The sequence below is a fragment of the Dermochelys coriacea genome, chromosome 11 (assembly GCF_009764565.3).
Source record: "Dermochelys coriacea isolate rDerCor1 chromosome 11, rDerCor1.pri.v4, whole genome shotgun sequence".
Taxonomy (NCBI): domain Eukaryota; kingdom Metazoa; phylum Chordata; order Testudines; family Dermochelyidae; genus Dermochelys; species Dermochelys coriacea.
In genome coordinates, this window is record NC_050078.2 from 1 (window position 1) to 23,841 (window position 23,841).

Genomic DNA, 23,841 nt, shown 5'->3' on the forward strand with positions numbered 1-23,841 from the left:
CTTGGCGGGTGCTAAGCCAAGAGCCATACGGGCTGCAAAGGGGCAGCAAGGTGGCGGACAGGAGAAAGGGGAGTTGCGGGTGCCCCGGAAGACCTTGTGGCTAGATCTCTTGCAGGCTGGTGTCTCTCGCGAGGAAATCAATGGAAGTCCACGGCGGACTTATATAAGCGATGGATGCAGCTGCCCCCTAACTTAGTGCCGGAGGAATAGAGGAGAAGAGTGTGGAGTGAACCAAGCCTGCGGAGCCCTCTGCTCTGCCAGCCAAGTGGAAACTGCCGCGCCCATACTGAGGGTGTGGCAGGTCCTCCGTTCCGTGTGTCGCGGCGGCCACACACGGGAGAGAGGCGGGGGACCGACGCCCCTATGTACCCCTAGTGATTCGCTGGCTGAGGGGAGGAGTCCAACACGTGTTGGCATTGATAGATACGGGCGCTGAGGTCACCATCTTGCACTCTGCGCAGACCCAGGGCCGAGCCACTGTCGTTAAAGGCCTCAAAGGAGTGGAGACCCAGGTGTATGAGGTTACTGTCATTCTGACCCTGGGGAAGGCTCCCCCGTTCTGGGCCAGTTTTGGTGGCCACTATTGGAGAATACATACTGGGCATCAACGTCCTGCGGGATCGCTCTGTGGATACCCAGTATGGCCTCTTCGCGTTCGGACATCCCCGGTATGTAAGTGTGCCTCGGGTACGGGAGGTACGGGCATTGACAATCCTACAGGGCTCCCCCCGGTGGGAGCCCGTGGTGTTGCCTCTCCCAACTGCTGTTGTATCTAAGCGACAATACCACCTCCCTGGAGGAGAGGAGGAGATTACCCAGACGATCAGCGAGCTGTTAGAGGCCAAGATTATTCAGCCCACCTTAAGCCTGTACAATAGCCCCCTCTGGCCAGTGAGGAAACCGGATGGGACTTGGTGTATGACGGTAGACTATCACGAGTTGAATAGGGTCACCCCTCCGCTGATGGCGGTCGTGCCGGACATGGTGACCCTGATCGACCACATCGGAGCAGCTGCCTTGCCTTGGCATGCCATAATTGACCTTGCAAATGCCTTCTTTTCTATCGCCATCACCCCTGAGAGTCAGGAGCAGTATGCCTTTTCATGGCAGGCCCGCCAATATACTTTCTGTGTTCTGCCGCAGGGCTGGAAGCTCTCCCCAACTATTTGCCACCAGTTGGCGAGTGCTGACCTTGCCTGAATACGGCTGCCAGACATGGCCAGTTACCATTACATTGACGACGTGATGGTATCCAGCCCCTCCCGTGAACTGGTGGTGGATGCGTTACACGCAGTCGTTACTGGCTTGGAGGCGCGCGGATAGACTCTGAACCCGCAGAAAATACACCCTGAGTGGGGCCCTATCTAGGTATTATGTGGGTGGGACCGGATCGGCAAATTCCCTGGAAGGTGCAACAAACAGTGCAGGGTTATCTCCCACCCCAGACGAAAAAAGAGCTGCATGCCTTCCTTGGTCTACTTGGGTTCTGGCGTGCCTTCATTCCTCATTTAGCCTTCCTTATGCGGCCTTTGCAGGCCTTAGTACGAAAGGCGGCACCCTGGCAATGGCAGCGGAGCCATCAAACTGCCTTTGACCTGTGTAAAGAGGCCCTGCTCACTCATGCTCGGCTCCACGCTCCACAGCTTGGGGTCCCCTTCGAGCTCGAGGTCACCACAGTGGCGGACGTAGCCTCTTGGGGGCTATGGCAACAGGTAGGGGCCCAGCAAAAGGAACCGATTGGGTTCTGGTCCCGTACATTGAAGGGGGCTGAACACGGATACACCCCTCTGGGAAAGCAGATCCTGGCGGTGGTCTAGTTGGCAGCCGGTATCAGGCGGAGTGCCACAACGTTGGGTCCTGGGGCCGGTTTTGTTCAATATCTTCATTAATGATCTGGAGGATGGTGTGGATTGCACCCTCAGCAAGTTTGCAGATGACACTAAACTGGGATAAGTGGTAGATACGCTGGAGGGTAAGGATAGGATACAAAGGGACCTAGACAAAGTAGAGGATTGGGCCAAAAGAAATCTGATGAGGCTCAACAAGGACAAGTGCTGAGTCCTGCATTTAGGATGGAAGAATCCCATGCACTGCTACAGACTAGGGACCGAATGGCTAGGCAGCAGTTCTGCAGAAAAGGACCTAGGGGTTACAGTGGATGAGAAGCTGGATATGAGTCAACAGTGTGCCCTTGTTGCCAAGAAGGCTAACGGCATTTTGGGCTGTATAAGTAGGGACATTGCCAGCAGATTGAGGGATTCAGCAGATCATTCCCCTCTATTCAGCATTGGTGAGGCCTCATCAGGAGTACTGTGTCCAGTTTTGGGCCTCACACTACAAGAAGGATGTGGAAAAATTGGAAAACGTCCAGCGGAGGGCAACAAAAATGATTAGGGGACTGGAGCACATGATTTATGAGGAGAGGCTGAGGGGACTGGGATTATTTAGTCTGCAGAAGAGAAGAATGAGGGGGGATTTGATAGCTGCTTTCAACTACCTGAAAGGGGGTTCCAAAGAGGATAGATCTAAACTGTTCTCAGTGGTAGCAGATGACAGAACAAGGAATATTAGTCTCAAGTTGCAGTGGGGGAGGTTTAGGTTGGATATTAGGAAAACTTTTTCTCTAGGAGGGTGGTGAAACACTGGAATGCGTTACCTAGGGAGGTGGTGGAATCTCCTTCCTGAGAAGTTTTTAAGGTCAGGCTTGACAAAGCCCTGGCTGAGATGATTTAGTTGGGGATTGATCCTGCTTTGAGCAGGGGGTTGGATTAGATGACCTCCTAAGGTCCCTTCCAACCCTGATATTCTATGATTTGGTTAGGGATTACTCCACACTTTCTATTACTAACCATTAAGACTTTTTTCTGAGAGTCCTAACCTAATAAGGAATTACAGAAACTAGGTGGGATTGGAGTGTTAAAACCAATGGTTATAAACTATTTAGGAAGGACCAAGTGTGCAAAAGAGGCAGAGGAGTGGCACTCTACGTCCAAAATGGCATTACTTATTTCTGAATCACTGATAACTCGGAAGAAAATTATCTTGAATGCTTATGGATCAACGTTCTAGTAGACAAAGCACAAGATTGGGTATTTGTTGATGTCTGCTGCAGACCACCAAATCACACTAGGGAACAGGACGACTGACTCCTTACACATCTATTTATAATGTGTAGTGAAATTGCATGATCATGAGGTACTTCAATTTGAATGACATATGCCAGAGGCCTCATGCATATCTTGAAATTTCTAAACATCATACACAACAATTTCCTAACTCAAAAAGTGTTGCATTCAATATGGGGGATTCTCTACTAGACCTTGTTGTGACAGATAAAGAGGAACTGATAACTGAATGAAAAATAAATTGTAGCTTAGGTACCACTGATCCTGACTTGATCACATTTATAACGTACAAACACAAAGTCCAGACCACTGATATTTTATACATACTTGGTGCTTTAAAAGAGCCAATTTCACAAAGCTAAAAACAATTCTGAGCCAGATCAGCTGGGAGGAAGAATTTAATCAGAAAAATATAAATGACAATTGAGAATTGTTTAAGAACATTTTACTAGATGCCCACAATCAAGGAAAAAGGTCATAATGGTTAAAAAACTGGCCTGCTTTAGAGGGGAAGTGAAGGCAGCTATATAAAAATAAAAGTAATATATAACAAATGGAAGAAAGAGGAAGTTGACAGTAATGAATATTAATCATAATTGTAGAATTGTAAAAAATTGATAAGGGAAGCAAAGGGACTGGTCAGCAGAGGTAAGGGCAAATAGGGCTACTATGAGGTGGGTGCAGAACTGGTTGGAAAACCATTCCCAGAGAGTAGTTACCAGTTGTTCACAGTCATGCTGGAAGGACATAACAAATGGGGTCCCGCAGAGATCAGTTCTGGGTCTTGTTCTGTTCAATATCTTCATCAATGATTTAGATAATAGCATGCAGAGTTCACTTATAAAGTTTGTAAGACGATACCAAGCTGGGAGGAGTTGCAAGTGCTTTGGAGGATAGGATTAAAATTCGTAAGAATATAGAACATAAGAATGGCCATACTGGGTCAGACCAAAGGTCCATCCAGCCCAGTATCCTGTTTACAGTGGCCAAAATTCAAAATGATCTGGACAAACTGAAGAAATGGTCTGAAATAAATAGGATGAAATTCAATATGGACAAATGCAAAATACTCCATTTAGGAAGGAACAATCAGTTGCACACATACAAAATGGGAAATGACTACCTAGGAAGGAGTACTGCGGAAAGGGGTCTGGGGGTCATAGTGGACCACAAGCTAAGTATAAGTCAACAATGTAATTCTGTTGCAAAAAAAGCGAACATCATTCTGGGATGTATTAGCAGGAGTGTTGTAAGCAAGACACAAAAAGTAATTCTTCCCCTCTACTCTGCGCTGATTAGGCTTCAACTGGAGTAGTGTGTCCAGTTCTGGGCCGCACATTTCAGGTAGGATATGGATAAATTGGAGAGAGTCCAGAAAAGAGCAACAAAATGATTAAAGGTTAGAAAACATAACCTATGAGGGAAGATTGAAAAAATTGGGTTTGTTTAGACTGGAAAAGAGAAGACTGAGGGGGCACATGATAACAGTTTTCAAGTATGCAAAAGGTTGTTACAAGGAGGAAGGAGAAAAATTGTTTTTCTTAACCTCTGAGGATAGGACAAGAAGCAGTGGGCTTAAATTGCAGCAAGGGAGATTTAGGATGGACATTAGGAAAAACTTCCTGTCAGGGTGGTTAAGAACTGAAATAAATTACCTAAGGAGGTTGTGGAATCTCCATCATTGGAGATTTTTAAAAGCAGGTTAGACAAACCTGTCAGGAATGGTCTAGATAATACGTAGTCCTGCCATGAATGCAGGGGACTGGACTACATGACCTCTCAAGGTCTCTTCCTATGATTCTATGATAAGGAGTTTTTAAAATATATTAGGAACAAAAAGAATCATAACAATGTTATTGATTCATTACTAGATGGGAATGGTAGAATTATCAATAAATAATAAGAATACAGAAAAGGTAAAAGTGTTCAATAAATATTTCTATTCTGTATTTAGGAAAAAATCAGATGATGTCAGCACATGTGAAAACACTCTTTCCATCCCAACAGTAACTCAGGAGGATGTTAAACACCAGCTACTAAAGTTAGACATTTATAAATCAGGAGGTCCAGATAACTTGCATCCAAGAGTTTTAAAAGAGCTGCAGAGAAGTTGCTGGACCATTAATTTTGATTTTCAGTAAGTCATGGAATACTGGGGAGTTCCAAAAGACCAGAAGAAAGCTAATGTTGTGTCACTATTAAAAGAGAGTAAACAGGATGACCTGGGTAATTATAGCCTGTCAGTTTGACACTGATGCCAGGCAAGAGCATAGAGTAGCTGCTATGGGACTTGATTAATAAAGAATTAAGGGAGGGCAATGATATTAAACCCAATCAACATGATTTTATGAAAAAGTGGTCCTTTCAGACTAACTTGATATCTTTTTTTTTTTTTTTTATGAGATTACAAGTTTGGATGATAACGGTAACACTGTTGATGTAATACACTTAAACTTTTGTAAGGCATTTGACTTGGTACCACATGACATTTTGATTAAAAAACCAGAAAGATATAAAATTAGCATGGCACATAATCAATTAAATGGATTGAATGCTAGTTAACTGATAAGGTCTCAAAATGTCATTGTAAATGGGGAATCATAATCGAATGGGTGTGTTTCTAGTGCGGTGCCGCAGGGATCAGTTCTTGGCCCTATGCTATTTAACATTTTTTTTTTTAAATCAATGACCTGGAAGAAAACATAAAATCATCACTGATAAAGTTTGCAGATGAACAAAAATAGGGGGAGTGGTAAATAGTGAAGAGACAGGTCACTGATACAGAGCAATCTGGATCACTTGGTAAGCTGGGCACAACCAAATAATATGCATTTTAATAGGGCTAAATGTTAATGTATGCATCTAGGAACAAAGACTGTACGCCATACACAGGACTGGGGGCTCTATCCTGGGAAGCAAGGACTCTGAAAAAGATTTGGGGATTGTGGTGGATAATCAAGTTGAACAGGAACTACTACTGCGATGCTGTAGCCAAAAGAGCTAACATGATCCTTATATGCATAAACAGGGGAATCATGAGTAGGAGCAGAGAGGTTATTTTACCTCATTTTTTGGCACTGGTGAGACTGCTGCTGGAATACTGTGTCCAGTTCTGGTGCCCACAATTCAAAAAGGATGTTGATAAATTGAAAATGAGTTCAGAGAAGAGTACCAAGAATGATTAAAGAATTAGAAAACATGCTTTATACTGACAGACACAAGAAGCTCAATCTATTGAGTTTAACAAATAGACAATTTTAAAATCAAGATAGGATGTTTTTCTAAAAGATCTGCTCTAGGAATTATTTTTGGGAAGGTCTCTGGCCTCCGCTATAGAGGAGGTCAGACTAGATGATCACAGTGATCTATTCTGGCCTTGGAATTTAATGAATTATTTTTTTATCACTACAACAAATGTGTGCATGATTTATTACATGTAACCTATGAAGGGCTAGAACCTATGGGGCTCTAGTGGTCGAAGCAGCTGACAGGGTGTTTGCCCTGAGCTCATGGTACATATACATGCTATCAAGCAGCACACGGGTCACTTACTTAACCAGGGAATTTCAGAGCTAATGTTATACCCATTCAGTCAAGAGTCATCAGTATGAGGATCCTCTGAAATGTTCTCTTACCTCTCAAACTTGGCAAGGATATCAGCAACAATTACACGACTCTCAATGGCCCTGTCCACATGCTGATTGCGTTCAAAGAGGGCAAACATATTACGACTGTCCTCCATGGCGAGCCCTCGAATCAGCTTCTCAACCACCTGCAGGGGAGAGAGATCAGACACCTTGGATACTGTACAATGTTGGGTATTATCACTCACACAGGAGTCAGCCTTTAAAATAGGAAGAGGGAACCCCAAAGGCACTTCCTCCCATTAGAGCTCCAAATCCATCTGATGACGTGCAGGAGAATGCCAGGGTTGCTTCACCGAGTAAGAGCCCAAAGGTCTCATCTCAGAGGTGGCAAGCAGGATTTTGTTAAATTATTTCTTTTCATAGATTTAAGGCCCAAAGGAACCATTACATTATCTAGTCAGACCTCCTGTATATCACAGGCCTGAGAATTTCACCCAGTTACCTCTGTATTGAGCCCAATAACTTGAGTTTGACTAAAGCACAACTTCCAGAGAGATCTCCAGTCTGGATCTGAAGCCATTAAGAGATGGAGAATCCACCACTTTCCCTGGGAGTTTGTTTCAGTGGTTTGGAACTTCCAGACAGTGTTTCTGAACACTCAAACAACAGTTCTCTCTCTGTAGGTTCTTTATGTCGCTCATCACCGTAGCAGTTGAGAACTGGGTTTGAGTGGCAGCAAGGACTCCCCCTCAAAAAGCTTATTATCCAGACTATCTCAGACAACCCTGTGCCCACTACCATCACCTCCTATTACCTCCCTATGCCCATTAATACTACCTATGCTATTACCTCTCCTGCACTGGTGTGGGAGTTGATGGTGATTTTACAGGAGCCACCGCCATGGCAGTATACAGTTGTGGTCATTTCTCCACGAGTGATGAGAGCCAGTATTTCCTCCTGGGAGGGCACAAACTCCCTGGTCTTGGTTCTCTTCAGGGAATCACTGATGAACTGGGCATACCTGTCTATTTCCGTGCTTGGGAAGAGGTCTCTTACTCTAATTGTAAAGAAAAGCAGAAAAGCTGTTACATGGTGAACAGAACATGTCCAAGTGCAAGTAGATTTCTACATAGCATGGAGTACCATAAACACAGAATCCTACAGAAATGTGTTGCCAAATACAGCCATACAAAAAAAGGCCCAGATCCACCAAAGGATTTAGGCCTTGCAACACTCAGTGTCACGATGTCTAACTTTTCAGTACCTAGAAAATTCATGGAAAAACAATGGGATCCACAAGCCTGAGTTAGGTGCCTACGCTCCCCATAAAATGAATGGGGAGAGAGAGGTGCCTGAGAATGGGATCCACAAAACCAATATGCTAGGCAGGGCGTTGCCTACATTAGCCAATGGGAGATACCTATGAGAGGGGTGTGTCCTAATCCCCATCCCCTCAGTGAATTAGGCACCTAAATCCAGACTGAAGCAAGGCCCTTTCTCTCTTTGTGATCCACAGTCAGGAGCCCCTCCCCTGGAGTCAGGTAGCTTAGGTGCCTACATTGTTTCTTGTGAGAATGAGCTAGGTAGTTGCCTTACTCCACATAAAAAGTCCAGAGGAGTAAGATGTGGTACTCCCCTTACAACTTTTACTTAACTTGGGATGGGGAGAGACACATTCTATTCTCCCCCTCTTCCTGAGGGGGAGAAAGGATTTGAACAGGGGTCTCCCTTATCTTTCAGGAGAGGGCTCTAACCACTGGGCTAGAAGATATTCTGATGTGGAACTCCCCCAATCTCTCCTGTTGAAGCTGTATATAATTTTTTAGAGTCATGAGGACAAAGAGAGAGCAAGAGAGAAAAGTTCAGTGGTTAGGGCTGTGATGCTGGCAGATGTGACAGGGTCAGGCCAGATGGCTACAGGAGAGTGATAGAAGGCAGATTTATTAGCCCCAGGTTAAGTAGGTCCCTTTTCCCTGGGTAAGGTAACAGGGAAGGTTCCAGAACAATCAGGAACTTTCTGGAAACAATTAAGGCAGATAGGCTGATTAGAACACCTGCAGCCAATCAAGAAGCTGCCAGAATCAATTAAGACAGGCAGGCTAATCAGGGCACCTGGGTTTAAAAAGGAGCTCACTTCAGTTTGTGGTGTGCATGCGAGGAGCTGGGAGCAAGAGGCGTAAAAAGCTGAGAGTTAGAAGGCGTACTACTGGAAGACTGAGAAGTACAAGCATTATCAATCATTAGGAGGAAGGTCTTGTGGTGAGAATAAAGAAGGTGTTGGGAGGAGGCCATGGGGAAGTAGCCCAGGGAGTTGTAGCTGTCACGCAGCTGTTACAGGAGCCATTGTAGACAGCTGCAATCCACAGGGCCCTGGGCTGGAACCCGGAGTAGAGGGTAGACCTGGGTTTCCCCCATCCCCCCAACTCCCTACTTGATACCAGAGGAGTTGACCTGGACTGTGGGTTCACAAAAATGGCCAAACTGAGGGCTGACATGAATCTCTGAGGCGAGTAAATCCTCCAATAAGCGCAAGACCCACCAAGGTAGAGGAGGAACTTTGTCACACAGGCCAGGTGCCAGCTCTTGCCACAACTGCAGGCATTAGGTAAGAACTGACATACTCATAGCTGGAGACCAGATCAGTTCAATTGTATGTTAGTTTGCTCAAAATAGGTATTAGTTTTATAATAATCTATTTAGTGTTTAGACTCTATGGAATGCTTGTAAATTGCTGCCTGCATTAATCTCACTTATAATGTCTGTATTCCATACTATAAGAAAATGTGTAAGTTTTGCTTTATAATTTTGAAAATGTTTGCTCTGAATGTGTGAACCCAGGTATGGGAATTGTCATCTCATCCCCTGCCCATCCAGGAGGGCTATCAAAATTTAAGTGGGCAATTTTAAGACAAAAGCTTTATTAATCACCCTATCCACCCATGGAGAAGGTCTTGTCCCATCACTCTGAATACTAGAAAAGGGAAATAAAAACAGTTAATGAGAAGATTTTTCATCTCTTTGCTGTTTGAACTCACAGGACTACAGAGACCAAACTGAAGCCAGAGATCCCAAGGGTGTTATCTCCTGGGTCCACCCTGAAAGACACTTTGAACTGACAGATGTCTACAAATATGTCACTCTTAGGATTTAGATGGTAACTCAGTTGTGTGTATATGTTTGCTTGCTTTAACCTGTAAATAACTCATTTATTTTTCCTACTTAATAAACCTTTAGGTAGTGTATTACGGGATTGGCTATAGGCATTGTCTTCATGTAAGATCTAGGGTACCAATTGATTTGGGAAAGTGACTGGTGTCTTGGGACTGGAAGCAACTAAAATACAGTTAATTTTTGCTGTAATGACCATTTACCAATGGCAAGATAGACTGGAGAGTTTAAGGGGACTGTCTGTGACTCCAAAGTAAGACGGCTGTAGTGATTCAAGAGTTCATTTGTTACTAGTTGGCATGAGCCACTCCAGACAGCATGACAAGGGCACCCACCTGGGTGGGAGACCCAGTCCCCTGGCTCCAGTGACTTTAATGAATGAAAACAGAAAGTTAAAGCTGAATACAGTCATAACTTAATTATACTGTTTTCTATTGTGACAAGGCAAGCAGGGGGCAAGGAGGTTGAGTGCTGTAAAACAGCAGGTAGCAGGATCTAGGTGTGCAGGATGAATGCCGCAAACCATAGGAACCAGTGAAGGGTTCCGATGCAGCCGATGAAGTGAGCTGTAGCTCACGAAAGCTTATGCTCAAATAAATTTGTTAGTCTCTAAGGTGCCACAAGTACTCCTTTTCTTTTCGTGAATACAGACTAACAGGGCTGCTACTCTGAAACCAGTGAAGGGGGAGAAGCAGATGAACATTAGAATACAGGAGGTAGCAGAGGCTGGCCATGGAGGAAGGAGGGGCTAACTAGGTTTCTACGGTTCCAAGTCAAAGATGTTAGAACTAGTGAAAGAAGTGGCAAGTATCTGCAAAGTGGCTCTTACCTTCTAAGGTGGAACTTGAGATAGCGGAGGATCCCTCTACTAGGAAGGAAAGTGCAGCTCATGCAGGACATCAGCTGCCAGTGGTGAAGGTTTCCAGAACTGTTGGGCTGTGGGATGTGGTTAGTTTGTTTGATTAGTTGACAATACACTTCATCACGAAGGGGCTTTAGGTCATGGCAGGTCTGCAGAATGCCTTGGATAATGGGGATGGGATCAGACACTGTCTCAATCTCCTGCAGGGAGTTAAAGATCTTGATGGCTTCATCCTGCAGGCTGCAGTAGCCCTTCTCTTGCTGCACTGTAGTGGGATCACAAAAACAAGGCAGACAGGATTTCAGCATTTCCCTGAGCCTCCGCTTGCCAAGCACACAGCGTATCAGTCTGTGGACTATGACTGACTCCATGAAACAGGAGAATGGCAACATGAGAACGAGCATTACTGATCATCTCCTGATCTCAGGAAAGCTCCTTCTTTAAATGTAAAAATACACCACTGTCCAATCAGTAAATTAAAAAATTAAACTTGTCTACATTGCAAATCATGCATATTTTAAATATACATAAAAACAAAGAGTAGTACCCTTAAAGGGACATTCTCAATTTGAAATCTAGTCAATTTAAAAAAATGAATTCAAAGCAGTTTGAGGCACTGCTCTGGTGTCCTGAGGCCCCTGCCAATTTTTGCAATCATGTTTTCATCTTTTCAGAATGTTTAAGTCTCCTGTTTTTGTAAGAGACCGACACAAATGATAGGGGAAACAATGGATCAGATATAAAGGTTGTAACTTGGATTAGGGTTATTATCCCCTTAAATTTGGTCCCTAAAAGAAAAACGTTCCTGTCACAGCTTCCTGCTGCCTTGCCCAGAGGAAAATAAAAGTCACAAGACAGCTTCCATTACCCAAGGATCCAAACCTAAGGCGGCTTCTTTCTGCATAGTCCAAACCAACCAAATCCGAAAGAAACAGTTTGTACTGGGCTTCTAAGTTCTGGGAATTATTGTAGTCCTCCTCAGTAGGAGACAAGCAATTAATTTCACAGTTCCTTTCTTTCTCTCTCCTCAGGCTTGGTTTAGGCATGTACTCAGGCCAGGTCTACACGACATACCTATATTGATATAACTACATCGCTCAGGGATGTGAAAAAGCCACACACCGAGCGACAGTTATACAGAAACTAACCCCCCATGTAAACAGTGCTATGTTGGTGGGAAAGCTTCTCCTGCCAACATAGCTACCTCCTTTTGGGGAAGTGGATTAACTATGCTGACAGGAGAAGCTGTACGTGAAGATGAGCCCCTAGTTTGGAAGAAATCAGAGGATACCTCTCTCCCCGGCCTCTGAGTCTTATGATTTCCCAATTAAGAGGCACAGCTGCTAGCTCCACCTCCTAGCATTCTAACAAGCCAGAGCAGTGAGCTCTTCTGCCTAGGCCTGGCAGCACCAGCAACCTTTAAGAGACAGCTCTCAGCACAGTGAAGGCATTTAATCCCTTCTTGATCCAACTAGGGGTAGGGCACATACACTCCCTCATTAAGTGGAGCCAGGGATACTGACTGTACTAAGAAAATGCTGTCAATGTACAAATCAAACACTGAAATATGAGAAAAAAACTGGGTGTGTGTCTAATCTCTGTTATTAATTATTTCTGGTAACAAAAGTAGATAAGAAATGTTCAGTCAGAGTATGTTTGCTAAGCTGATGCAATCCCTTTGAGGTGTACATTTAACAGGAGGAAGAGGAGTAGCAAACTCTACCTCTGTATACTGGAGTCAAGTTCATGTTCACAGAGTAGCCACAGCACTGAACACAGATTGTGTTGGGCCAATTTCCTCTGTCATCCCAGACCTTGTCCTCAAAGAGGAAAAGTATTTGTGAAAGATTGTCTCAGGGTTATGCACAGGAGAGGGGAGGCTTCAAAGCAAGGTCTGGGGACAGAAGGGGCTGGTCCCTCTACCAACCAAGGGGTGCATAATGGTCCCAAAGAGGACAGAGGGTCAGGCCCCATCCCATTTTGCACCATGGGAGCTGGCAGCCTGCGAATGCCATCAGCATGCTGGAGAGTTCAGATTACTCCTGGGTGCACAGGGTCTGCATCATTCAGTATTTGGGGCAATACTCGCATAGCAGCTTCTCCCCTACCGCAGGGGGATAAGAGGTTTAAGGGACTCTGCCAAATGAAAAAGCACTTACTATTGATACCGACATCTCCATAAGGCAGTGGCAGCAATGGAGAATGCAGAGGGTGCTGGGTGTATCTCAAGATAGGGTTCCTCCTATATGTCTGTTCCACTACTTCGAAGTTCATACTGTTTTCCTGAAGGACAGAAGAAATTTCCTCAAACCTGCCCAGTCTTTCCCCAGAACTCTTCATATAGCCAGGTTTAAACATGAGCTTCTCCCATCAGAGCTCCACAGGGGCCCAAATAACTAGGTAACAGCTCAATTAACTTGTACTGTAAATATTTGTATAAGAATTGAAACCACCTCCCCAAGCCTGAGACTGGGACACACAAGTACCTGAGGGGAACTGGACATAGTGGTTTGTATGTGTCCAAGAGAGCATGTCCACAAAATCTTGTAGCTGGAAGTCACACTTGTCAGAGGAAGTATGAATCCTAATTTGTACAAGGGGTTCACATGTGGTTCAGTTCTGTGGATTTTGTCATATGTGCATGAGGAATCAGGATGTGTCTGGGGTGGGGACTCCTGATGTTTGACCACAGCGGATTCATACATACCTGGGTTGGGGACCCTGACATTTGTGCACTCAGGAGTCACATGCCCAATGGGAATGGGAATCCCAAGGTTGGTGTCTGCAGGATCCACACATCACACCTGACGTGGAAGTTTCTGATTTGTGCATAAGGGGATTTACACACACCTAGTATGGACTCCAATGTACGCCTGGTGAAACCCCACAATAGGATTAGCCTGAACTTGTGCAGATTAGTTTGTATCTTGAAGCATGACATTTAATTATTTTAGCTGCATAATTACAAATGTTTTCCCTCAGTCCTTTTAAGACACCAGTCTTCTCTCCTAACATACCTAAGATAGTGACTGAACAAGGTCAGCTGCAGATAATAGCACCAGAACCTTGGTAGAAGTAGGGGGGCCACAAGGACAGGTGGAGGGATTGGGGCTCCCCACAGTGATGGGCAGCTTTTACCATGGCCCGGCTCTGGCTTCTGGCTTGTCCAGGGGGTGGGGCCTTAGGGGGAAGAGGAGGAGCCGGGGCAGGGCTAGAGAGGGACCAGGCCTCCTGGTGAGGGGGAGCTAAGGCCCTCCCACCACGAAGTGCAGCCCCTGCCGGCACTGCTCCAGCTGCTCAAGGCTTCCAGTCTGGGGTGGCAACACAGCCCCTTGGCCCCCAAACTACACCCATGTTAAAAAATAGGTGGGCATGGCTGCTTCCAGCACCCCTGGCTGCAGATCTGGAATATGCTCCTGAACTTTGACTGCAGTGTTCAATGCTACCTACCCTGATGTCACGAATAAGCTGCTGTGTGGGTGTTTCTATGGGAACCTTGCTATCAATGACTCCTTGGATGGCAGAGGCCCAGCGCATGGCTTCATTCAGTAGCTTGGTGTAGAGTCTGTATGAGTGCTTTCGACCATGGACTATGATGTTCCAGTAGCCTACGGGCAAACAAAGATATAGGAAGGTGGAACTTGGCTGCAATTTTCTGTCTCCATATGCATGCAGCATGTGGCCGTGGAAATACATTGCTGAAAAAGTGACAGTCTTATCAAATGACATGACGAACTTGGTTAAAATGGACTGTGTGGACAGGAGCTTTTCCCTAGGAAACCACTTCTTAAGGGAGAGTCCCAGTACAAGTCTCGATCCACCTCCATTCCTCCCGACCCACAAACGCAATGTACTGCAGGTGATGGTGGGGCATTCCAGTTCCCACCTCCCTCAAAATACAAACATTGTTTCATGGCAGGGTAACTCCACCTCAGGTCACCCTTTGGCTCTAATAAGGCATAAAGGTGGGGGAAGACATAATACAAGGTTGCAAGTATGAGCTATCACTTTGATTGGAGCTCAATTTAAGTAGTATACTTATTTATGGAGGGTTTTTAGTCACTCACAGTTAAGGCTCTGTTTAGGTTTAAGAAGGACTCAGAGCCCTCAGTTTCACATGTTTAGGTTTGAATTTAGTCTCCAATGTTTAAGCACCTTTGCTCTTCCCAGACAACTGTATCTCTCTATTTTTTTTGTCAAAGATTTACTAACTTCCGCAGAGGGATCATTTTAGAATTTTAAACCTTTTAGAAATCTTCCTGAGACTGTAATGGTGTGGCACTCTTATGGCTGGAAAGCCAGTCTCACACAGACACACACACAAGACAGTTACCTTTTCCGTAACTGGTGTTCTTTGAGATGCGTTTCTCATGTCTATTCCATATTAGCTGTATGGGCTCACCACATGCACCGGTGCCAGAAGTTTTTCCCTCAGCAGTATCTGTAGGGGACCGGCTCCAGCACCCCCTGGAGTGGCACCTGCACGGCGCTGTATAAGGGGCATTGCCGGCTCCCCCAACCCTCAGTTCCTTCTTGCTGGAAAACTCCGACAGTGGGGAAGGAAGATGGGTCATGGAATGGATAGGATACTGAGGCCGCTAGCCTCTCTGAGGCTCCCGAAGCCAACCTGGCAGCCTGGGAGGGTTGCATGAACCCCCAAGGATTCCACAGGTACCAGGGTGCTGGCCACTGCGCCTCGGGCCATGGAACAGGCTTTGGTGCTGATGATGTAGGGAACCTTGCTCCGTGCTGGAGGTATAAACAGAGTGGTCGGCACCAGGAGACCAGGATTGGGCAGCACATTGGCTCTTGTCCAACCAGTGCTGGACACTGCGTCCCGATGCAGAATTGTCCAAGCAAGACAGGTGTCTTGGTTGGGATCTTGGGGATCGATGGCATTCCACAAATTTGTGTCAGACACCCGGCGACCCACACCTCACGCTACATGAGTGGTACCAGGACATTGAACGGGACCAGGAGCTAATAGGGGCCAGTCACATCTTCCTGAACAGGGCGACCTACTACTTGGAGACGGGCGATGGTGGCCCAGTGCTCTGTGATTTCTGATCCACAATCGGTCCTGTGATTGGTACCAGGCCCTTGGAGACAGTCGGGGCCAGTCTGGGAGTTCTTGCTGGGTGGCGCATGCCTCAGAGGGTCTGCGCCAATCTTCCAGTGAGGTACAATGTGATGGCGGGACATCCCCCTCGATGGGGAACGGTGCCGCTGAGGTAGGGACACATGCATAGGTCCCAACACAGGTTTTCCCCAAGACTGGGGTACCGCTGCAGCCGGTGTGGGCAGCCCCGGGAACGTCAGGATCTCCTGAGCTACTAGAAGGGCTTCAGACATAAATGGCACCTGAAGCTGGCCAGGGTCTGCACCGCTATCCAGAGTCGCGGGCGAAACATGGGATGGGCTCCACTGCTCAATCTGAGCTGCGGCCTGAGTTCCCAACCGGGGCATTGAGCTGCCTGGCATGGGTTGTGGCTCACCCCCAGCCCTTTCCTTTCCCTTACAGGAGATAGGAGATCTTCCCCTCACAGTCTTTTTCAGCTTCTTGACCAGAGCCATGGAGGGGGACTGGTGCCAGCTCATGGACGGCATCAGCGGAGCACTGCACATGGAGGTCACAGTTCTCGATGCGGAGTTGGACAGCTGCTTCGGTGCTGGAGTGAGTGCTGACTCCATAATATCGCGCTCATCCTTGGTCCTAGGTTTAAAGGACTTGCAGATACGGCACTTGTTACTTATGTGCCCTTCGCCTAAGCACCACAGGCAGCTGGTATGTGGATCTCTGATGGGCATAGGCCATTTGCAGCAATCGCAGAGCTTAAAACCTGGGGACTGGGGCATGCCCCGTCCCCAAGCTGAGTCCCATTCAGGACTAACGAAGAGTTGAGAACTACTACTAAGGGTAACTAAGAAACTACTAACTATATACAACTATATTACAGGTTTTCAAATTTCGCAAGAACATAGAACGAAACAATGCTAACTGAAGCTGCAGATGTCCCAGCACCGTCACAGGTAGCAAGAAGGAACTGAGGGTGGGGGGAGCTGGCGGTGGCCCTTATGCCGCACCATGTGGGTGCCACTCCAGGGGGCACCAGAGCCGGTCCCCTATGGATACTGCTGAGGGAAAAACTTCTGGCACCTGTGCATGTGGCGAGCACACACACCTAATATGGAATGGACATGAGAAAGCACTCGAAGAACTCCAAGCTTCACATGCTGATTCATTCCCATCACAGGACAGATGGGGGCCACTTTCTAAAATTTATTTTTAAACATAAAAAGAAGTATTCCTCTATCCATCAAAACCTATTTTACCCCTACAAGGAAATGCCAAGAAAACTGCTCTGGTGCAAAGCCTAGTTTGCACCAAGTACTAAGAGAATGGTGCATAGGGCTCTCCCTCTGGCACATGCCACCTAGACCATCATCTCTCTGCCATGACATCCCAAATACCACAGCTGCCCAGCCTTCCTCCTCCACTCACAAGATCTACTCCTCACAGAGACCCTGCAGTGCCAGGGAGATGAAATGGATAGCAGAGGGCCACAAGAGAGAAATCAGACCTTTGCGAAGACCGGGGGATAAAGAGAGGGGGCTGGAGTGAGAGGCAGAGCCCAGTTTTTATGTTCTAAGATCTTGGTGCTCATATAGACTGGTCTCTATTCAGTGCTGCTGGCTCATGGTCCAGGGACTGAAGGCAGTAGCACTACAAGGTGCCAACTCTGTGTATACAGAGGTACCAGTGCACCAAGGGCTCCCTCTGGTGGGCCTGCCTTGATTGTCCGAGGACTGGCGCACTGGTGTACTCAGGGCTCCGCACAGTGCTGCTGTTGGCTCTACTGGCACAAGAGGCAGCACTGCTGCGGGATGTTGCGGGGAAGCAGTGTCAATATAGGGGGCAGGAGTGATCAGGGAAGGTGTGCCCATGTTCTTTCCACCCATACATATCCCACCAGGCTCCCTGGGAGGTTTTAAACCTCCCCTGCAGAAGTCCTGGTCCGATGGACCTGCTTAGGTTTGTAAGATGGATCTCTGCTCATCAGCTAGAGAAAATGCATTAGATCGGGGTTCTCAGCCTTTTTCTTTCTAGCCCCCAACATGTATAAAAACTCCAGGGCCCGGGGTGGGGGGCACCTGGGGGCTCCAGGCACTGGAGCCCATAGGCATAGTTTGACTTCTATGTGTGTGTGTGGAGGGCGGGGGGGGGCGTGTCTCAGGCCAGCTCCACATGGCAGAACCCAGTGAGGGAGTGCCACTTCTGCGCCCTGACTCACCTCAGCAGGCCACTCGCTTGTCTGGGTTAGGAAGGGGGTACAACCAAAAATTATAACTCGAAGGTGTGGGCTCAGCCCAAAAAGTTTGAAAAGTGCTCAGGGTGCAGGCAGGGATGTAGCACGGGGCTGTGGGCAGGAAGGGCGTAGCTCAGGGTGTAGGGAGAGGGTAGCTAAGGGTTGTGTGTGGGCAGGGGTGTATTTCAGGGTGCAGGCAGTGGGTAAGCTAGGGCTGTGTGTGAGCAGGGATGTAGCTCAGTGTGCAGGCAGCTAGAGGCTGTGTGCAGGCAGGGGGTAGCTCAGGATGCAGGGAAGGGATTGCTAGGGGCTGTGTGCGGGCAGGGCATAGCTCAGGGTGCAGGGAGGAGGTAGCTAGGGGCTGTGTGTGGGCAGGAGGTAGCTCAGGGTGCAGAGAGAGGGTAGCTAGGGGCTGTGTGCTGGGAGGAGGGTAGCTCATGGTGCAGGGAGGGAATAGCCAGGGGCTGGGTGGGCAGGGGAGTAGCTCAGAGTACAGAGAGGGGGGCTCAGGGCTGTGTGCAGGCAGGGAGTAGCTAGGGGCTGTGTGCTGGGAGGGGGGTAGATCATGGTGCAGGGAGGGGGTAGCCAGGGGCTATGTGTCAGGAATGGGAGGGCCCCTGCGGGAGCTGCTCCCTGAAGTCTCTGCCGGCCCCAGAGCCAGATCCCAAAACGGGGCAGGGAGCTGAGCAGCAGCCATAGCCCTAGGCAGCAGCAGGAGACAGAGGAGCAATGCAGCTGCCAGTTCCATGCACCAGCCAGAGCAGCAGCCGCCCCACACTATATGGCTCCTCCAACTTGGGGGGGAGGTGGGAGGGGAAGGGGCGTGTGTGGACCTAACCAGAGAGTGGCAGTCCTGGGGGCAAGGCACTGCAGTTTGGGGGGACAATGCCCCCCTGTGCCTTCCCCCCATCTCTGCCCATGGGTTCGGGGCTTCTGTCCCATGGGGCGATGGGGATCACAGACTCCCTGAAACTGGCTTGCAGACCTCCAGGGGGCCACAGATCCACAGTTGAGAACCGTTGCACTAGATAGAGATGCTATCCTTGGAACAGAACCTAGCACTTGCAACTTTGAGCATGTATCCAATCCCAGTGCACATGCCAAGACCCTCTAACTCAATGGCTCTCAACCTTTCCAGACTACTGTACCCCATTAAGCTGTCTGATTTGTCTTGTGTACCCCCAAATTTCACCTCACTTAAAAACTACTTGCTTACGAAATCAGACATAAAAACACAAAAGTGTCGCAGCACACTATTACTGAAAAATTGCTTACTTTCTCATTTTTACCATAGAATTATAAAAAAAAAAAAATCAACTGGAATATAAATCTACTTACATTTCAGTGTATCGTAAATAGAGCCATATAAACAAGTCATTGTCTATATGAAATTTTAATTTGTACCGACTTCACTAGTATATGTAGCTTGTTGTAAAACCAGGCAAATGTCTAGATGAGTTCATGTACCCCCAGGGGTACACATACCCTTGGTTGAAAACCACTGCTCTAACTCACACTCACATGCACTGCTATACCTCCTACCTCTAGCTTTTCTGTGCACACACAACTCATGATGTCCTGAGCAATACTGTCATAGTTTACCTGTGCTCCCTCATCTATCTATATCCATCTGTTGTCTCTTGTATAATTAGACTGTAAGCCGTTGCGGGCAGGGACCATCTTTTTTGTTCTGTGTTTGTACAGTGTTTAACACAATGGGGTCCCTGGTCTATATTTAGAACCCCTAGGTGCTACAATAATACAAATAATAATAGACTTTATGAGTTGACAAATGTCAGTAGGGAACATATGCAAATTTGGCTATTGTTAGTTAAGTTTGTGCATCTGAGTATGATTTAGAGGAACTGCATGTGTGGATTGGGATAAATCCAAATTGCAAGTGCCAGGGAATTTGTTCTGGAGGAATCTGGGTGCCACTGGGTAGTATGTTGAAGTGTATAAATTGGGCCTGCCTAAGCTACTGTTTCTCCTTGATTTTCGGTAATGTGTTGGAGGGACTGTAACTGAACAACTTTAAATTTCTGTCTAATTGATAATTTGTTAGGTGGTCACATGCAGGGGTGATGACAGACAACCTTCATCCTTCTCTTGACCTTTTCAAACCTCTTCATTGTTTTCAAACGGTGAAGTATCAACAATTGGACACAGCAGCCCAAATAAAGGCACAGAGCACTTCTCACTATATAACTCTTCATCACGCTGTCTGTATCATATCCTGAAACCTCCCTCCCTTGGTCAGTCACAGATAGGAAGACTGTTCTTGAAAAATGAATTTCTTTTTGTTTGTCTCTCTTACCAGTTTCTTTAAAGACCCTTTCATCAGCCTGGACCACAGAGCAGAGGCTATTGAGAACAAGCGTGCCAAGTTTGGTGGCTGTGCGTTCTGAAGATTTGTAGTAATCAAGGGCGATGTTTGTCAGCACAAACCAGCGTTTCTTCACCTTCAGAGAGGATGTCTTGTTGCTGCTTTGAACTTCCTTATGAAGCCAGCCTAATGGGAAAGAGGCACAATAACCTTTAAGTTATTGGAGAGAGTCACTGATGGGAAGTTTGCCCCTCTCCTGCTAGTGGAACCCTGCAGCTCTCCATCTTGTTTGCCCAGATCTCAAGCTCCTCCTAAATGGCCTCTGGTGGGCCCTCCAGCTTCCCTTCTACTCAAGGCAGCAGTACCCTCCATGGTCTAGTTAATCTGCCTCTAGAAGGATCTATCTCACTGAGCACACTATGGTCACTACTGGTAATAAACTGACATGTCCCATCCTCTGATGAGCTGTTATAGCCCGAGCCACAACTGGATGAATCTGTTCCCTGCTGCTCATTGAGAATAATTTCCTCCTTGCCTCCCCATCACCAAGAGTCCTCTCATTTCAGCACACCTCACCTCTTGACATGTGAGAATTTGCTTGAAAGTCACAATATCCTGTATCCTAACCAGGGACTGAACAGACCACATACAATTCATTGTCCTACACATATCGTACTGCTGTGGCTCAGTTATAAACCTCACTACAAACTATGGTTACTCAGCATAACAGGAAGCATATTCCCTTTCTCTCAAGAGCCCTGGAACAGCTGATTAGGAAAACCTCACCTCTGTTCCTATCTGCCCCGGAGCAACCCCAGCTCATAGTGGGAAACATGCTTGTGACGTAAAGAAGAGACCAAGCGATGTCAGGCTCTCAGTGTGATGGGATTGGCTAATATCAGCCTATTAGAATTACCGAACCTTTGGTTTCCCCTGAACATGGTTAGAACCAATCCTGTGGGATCCCACTAGAAACACCCCCACTTGTTGATGATTCTCCATTAACATTTACATTATTATTTGTATCTATCAGTTAGTCTTTAATCCATTTAAAATGTGCCATATTGATTTTGTATAAGGCTAGATTTCATAAGCCTTGTATAAGGCTAGGGGAAAGGAGTCCAGGAGACCTAGCTGTATTTTAAAGAATCCTTATTGAGGTTATAGGGACAAACCATCCCGAAGTGTAGGAAGAATAGTAAATATGGCAGGCGACCAGCTTGGCGTTACAGTGAAATCCCTGCTGATCTTAAACACAAAAAAGAAGCTTACAAGAAGTGGATGATTGGACAAATGACCAGGGAAGAGCATAAAAATATTGCTCGGGTATGCAGGAATGAAATCAGGAAGGCCAAATCACACCTGGAGTTGCAGCTAGCAAGAGATGTTAAGAGTAACAAGAAGGGTTTCTTCAGGTACGTTAGCAACAAGAAGAAAGTCAAGGAAAATGTGGGCCCCTTCCTGAATGAGGGAGGCAACCTAGTGACAGAGGATGTGCAAAAAGCTAATGTACTCAATGCTTTTTTTGCCTCTGTCTTCACAAACAAGGTCAGCTCCCAGACTACTGCACTGGGCAACACAGCATGAGGAGGTGACCAGTCCTCTGTGGAGAAAGAAGTGGTTCAGGACTATTTAGAAAAGCTGGACGAGCACAAGTCCATGAGGCCGGATGCATTATATCCGAGAGTGCTAAAGGAGTTGGCAGATGTGATTGCAGAGCCATGGGCATTATCTTTGAAAACTCATGGCGATCGGGGGAGGTCCCAGACGACTTGAAAAAGGCTAATGTAGTGCCTATCTTTAAAAAAGGGAAGAAGGAGGATCCTGGGAACTACAGGCCAGTCAGCCTCACCTCAATCCCTGGAAAAATCATGGAGCAGATCCTCAAGGAATCAATTCTGAAGCACTTAGAGGAGAGGAAAGTGATCAGCAACAGTCAGCATGGATTCACCAAGGGCAAGTCATTTGACTAATCTAATTGCCTTCTGTGACAAGATAACTGGCTCTGTGGATGAGGGGAAAGCAGTAGATGTGTTGTTCCTTGACTTTAGCAAAGCTTTTGACATGGTCTCCCACAGTATTCTTGCCAGCAAGTTAAAGAAATATGGGCTGGATGAATGGACTATAAAGTGGATAGAAAGTTGGCTAGATTGTCGGGCTCAACGGATAGTGATCAATGGCTCCATGTCTAGCTGGCAGCCATTATCAAGTGGAATGCCCCAAGGGTTAGTCCTCGGGCTGGTTTTGTTCAATATCTTCATTAATGATCTGGAGGATGGTGTGGATTGCACCCTCAGCAAGTTTGCAGATGACACTAAACTGGGAGGAGAGGTAGATACGCTGGAGGGTAGGGGAAGGATACAGAGGGCCCTAGACAAATTAGAGGATTGGGCCAAAAGAAATCTGAGGAGGTTCAACAAGGACAAGTGCAGAGTCCTGCACTTAGGACTGAAGAATCCCATGCACCGCTACAGACTAGGGACCGAATGGCTAGGCAGCAGTTCTGCAGAAAAGGACCTAGAGGTTACAGTGGACAAGAAGCTGGATATGAGTCAACAGTGTGCCCTTGTTGCAAAGAAGGCCAATGGCATTTTGGGATGTATAAGTAGGGGCATTGCCAGCAGATCGAGGGACGTGATCGTTCCCCTCTATTCGACGTTGGTGAGGCTTCATCTGGAGTACTGTGTCCAGTTTTGGGCCCCACACTACAAGAAGGATGTGGAAAAATTGGAAAACGTCCAGCGGAGGGCAACAAAAATGATTAGGGGACTGGAACACAGGACTTATGAGGAGAGGCTGAGGGAACTGGAATTGTTTAGTCTGCGGAAGAGAAGAATGAGGGGGGATTTGATAGCTGCTTTCATCTACCTGAAAGAGGGTTCCAAAGAGGATGGATCTAGACTGTTCTCAGTGGTAGCAGATGACAGAATGAGGAGTAATGGTCTCAAGTTGCAGTGGGGGAGGTTTAGGTTGGATATTAGGAAAAACTTTTTCTCTAGGAGGGTGGTGAAACACTGGAATGCGTTACCTAGGGAGGTGGTGGAATCTCCTTCCTTAGAAGTTTTTAAGGTCAGGCTTGACAAAGCCCTGGCTGGGATGATTTAGTTGGGGATTGGTCCTGCTTTGAGCAGGGGTTTGGACTAGATGACCTCCTGAGGTCCTTCCAACCCTGATATTCTATAATTCTATGATTTTTAATCAGAATTTTGTGCAGTTCTAAGGTAGGCACCTTACAAAAGTCCAAACATATTACTTTAGTAGTTACCTTTATGTACCAGACTCTGTAATCTTATCAAACAGCAACATAACAGGTTGTTGATGGGCCCCAATTTTTCATGGAACTATGTTAATGGGTATTAAATTATATTTCTATCTTCCAGGTCTTTAGTGATAGTGTCCTGTATCAGCCATTCCATTATTTTGCCCAGCGTCAACTTCAGAATAACTGACCTGTAATTATCCAGGT

At 46.6% G+C, this 23,841-nt stretch overlaps 1 protein-coding gene across 1 annotated transcript in view; it reads right to left on the reverse strand.

Moving 5' to 3' along the window:
- Nucleotides 1-6,756: 6,756 nt before the first annotated feature.
- The window catches only part of LOC119863454 (unconventional myosin-X-like), a 257,129-nt gene continuing 240,044 nt past the window's right edge, over nt 6,757-23,841 (reverse strand). The window contains exons 32-37 of the mRNA XM_038421961.2: nt 20,367-20,561; nt 14,193-14,350; nt 12,902-13,025; nt 10,710-11,007; nt 7,562-7,769; nt 6,757-6,897 (exon numbers count right to left, since the gene is read on the reverse strand). Of these exons, the coding sequence (XP_038277889.1) occupies nt 6,757-6,897; nt 7,562-7,769; nt 10,710-11,007; nt 12,902-13,025; nt 14,193-14,350; nt 20,367-20,561 (1,124 nt within the window). The remainder of the gene's footprint in view (nt 6,898-7,561; nt 7,770-10,709; nt 11,008-12,901; nt 13,026-14,192; nt 14,351-20,366; nt 20,562-23,841) is intronic.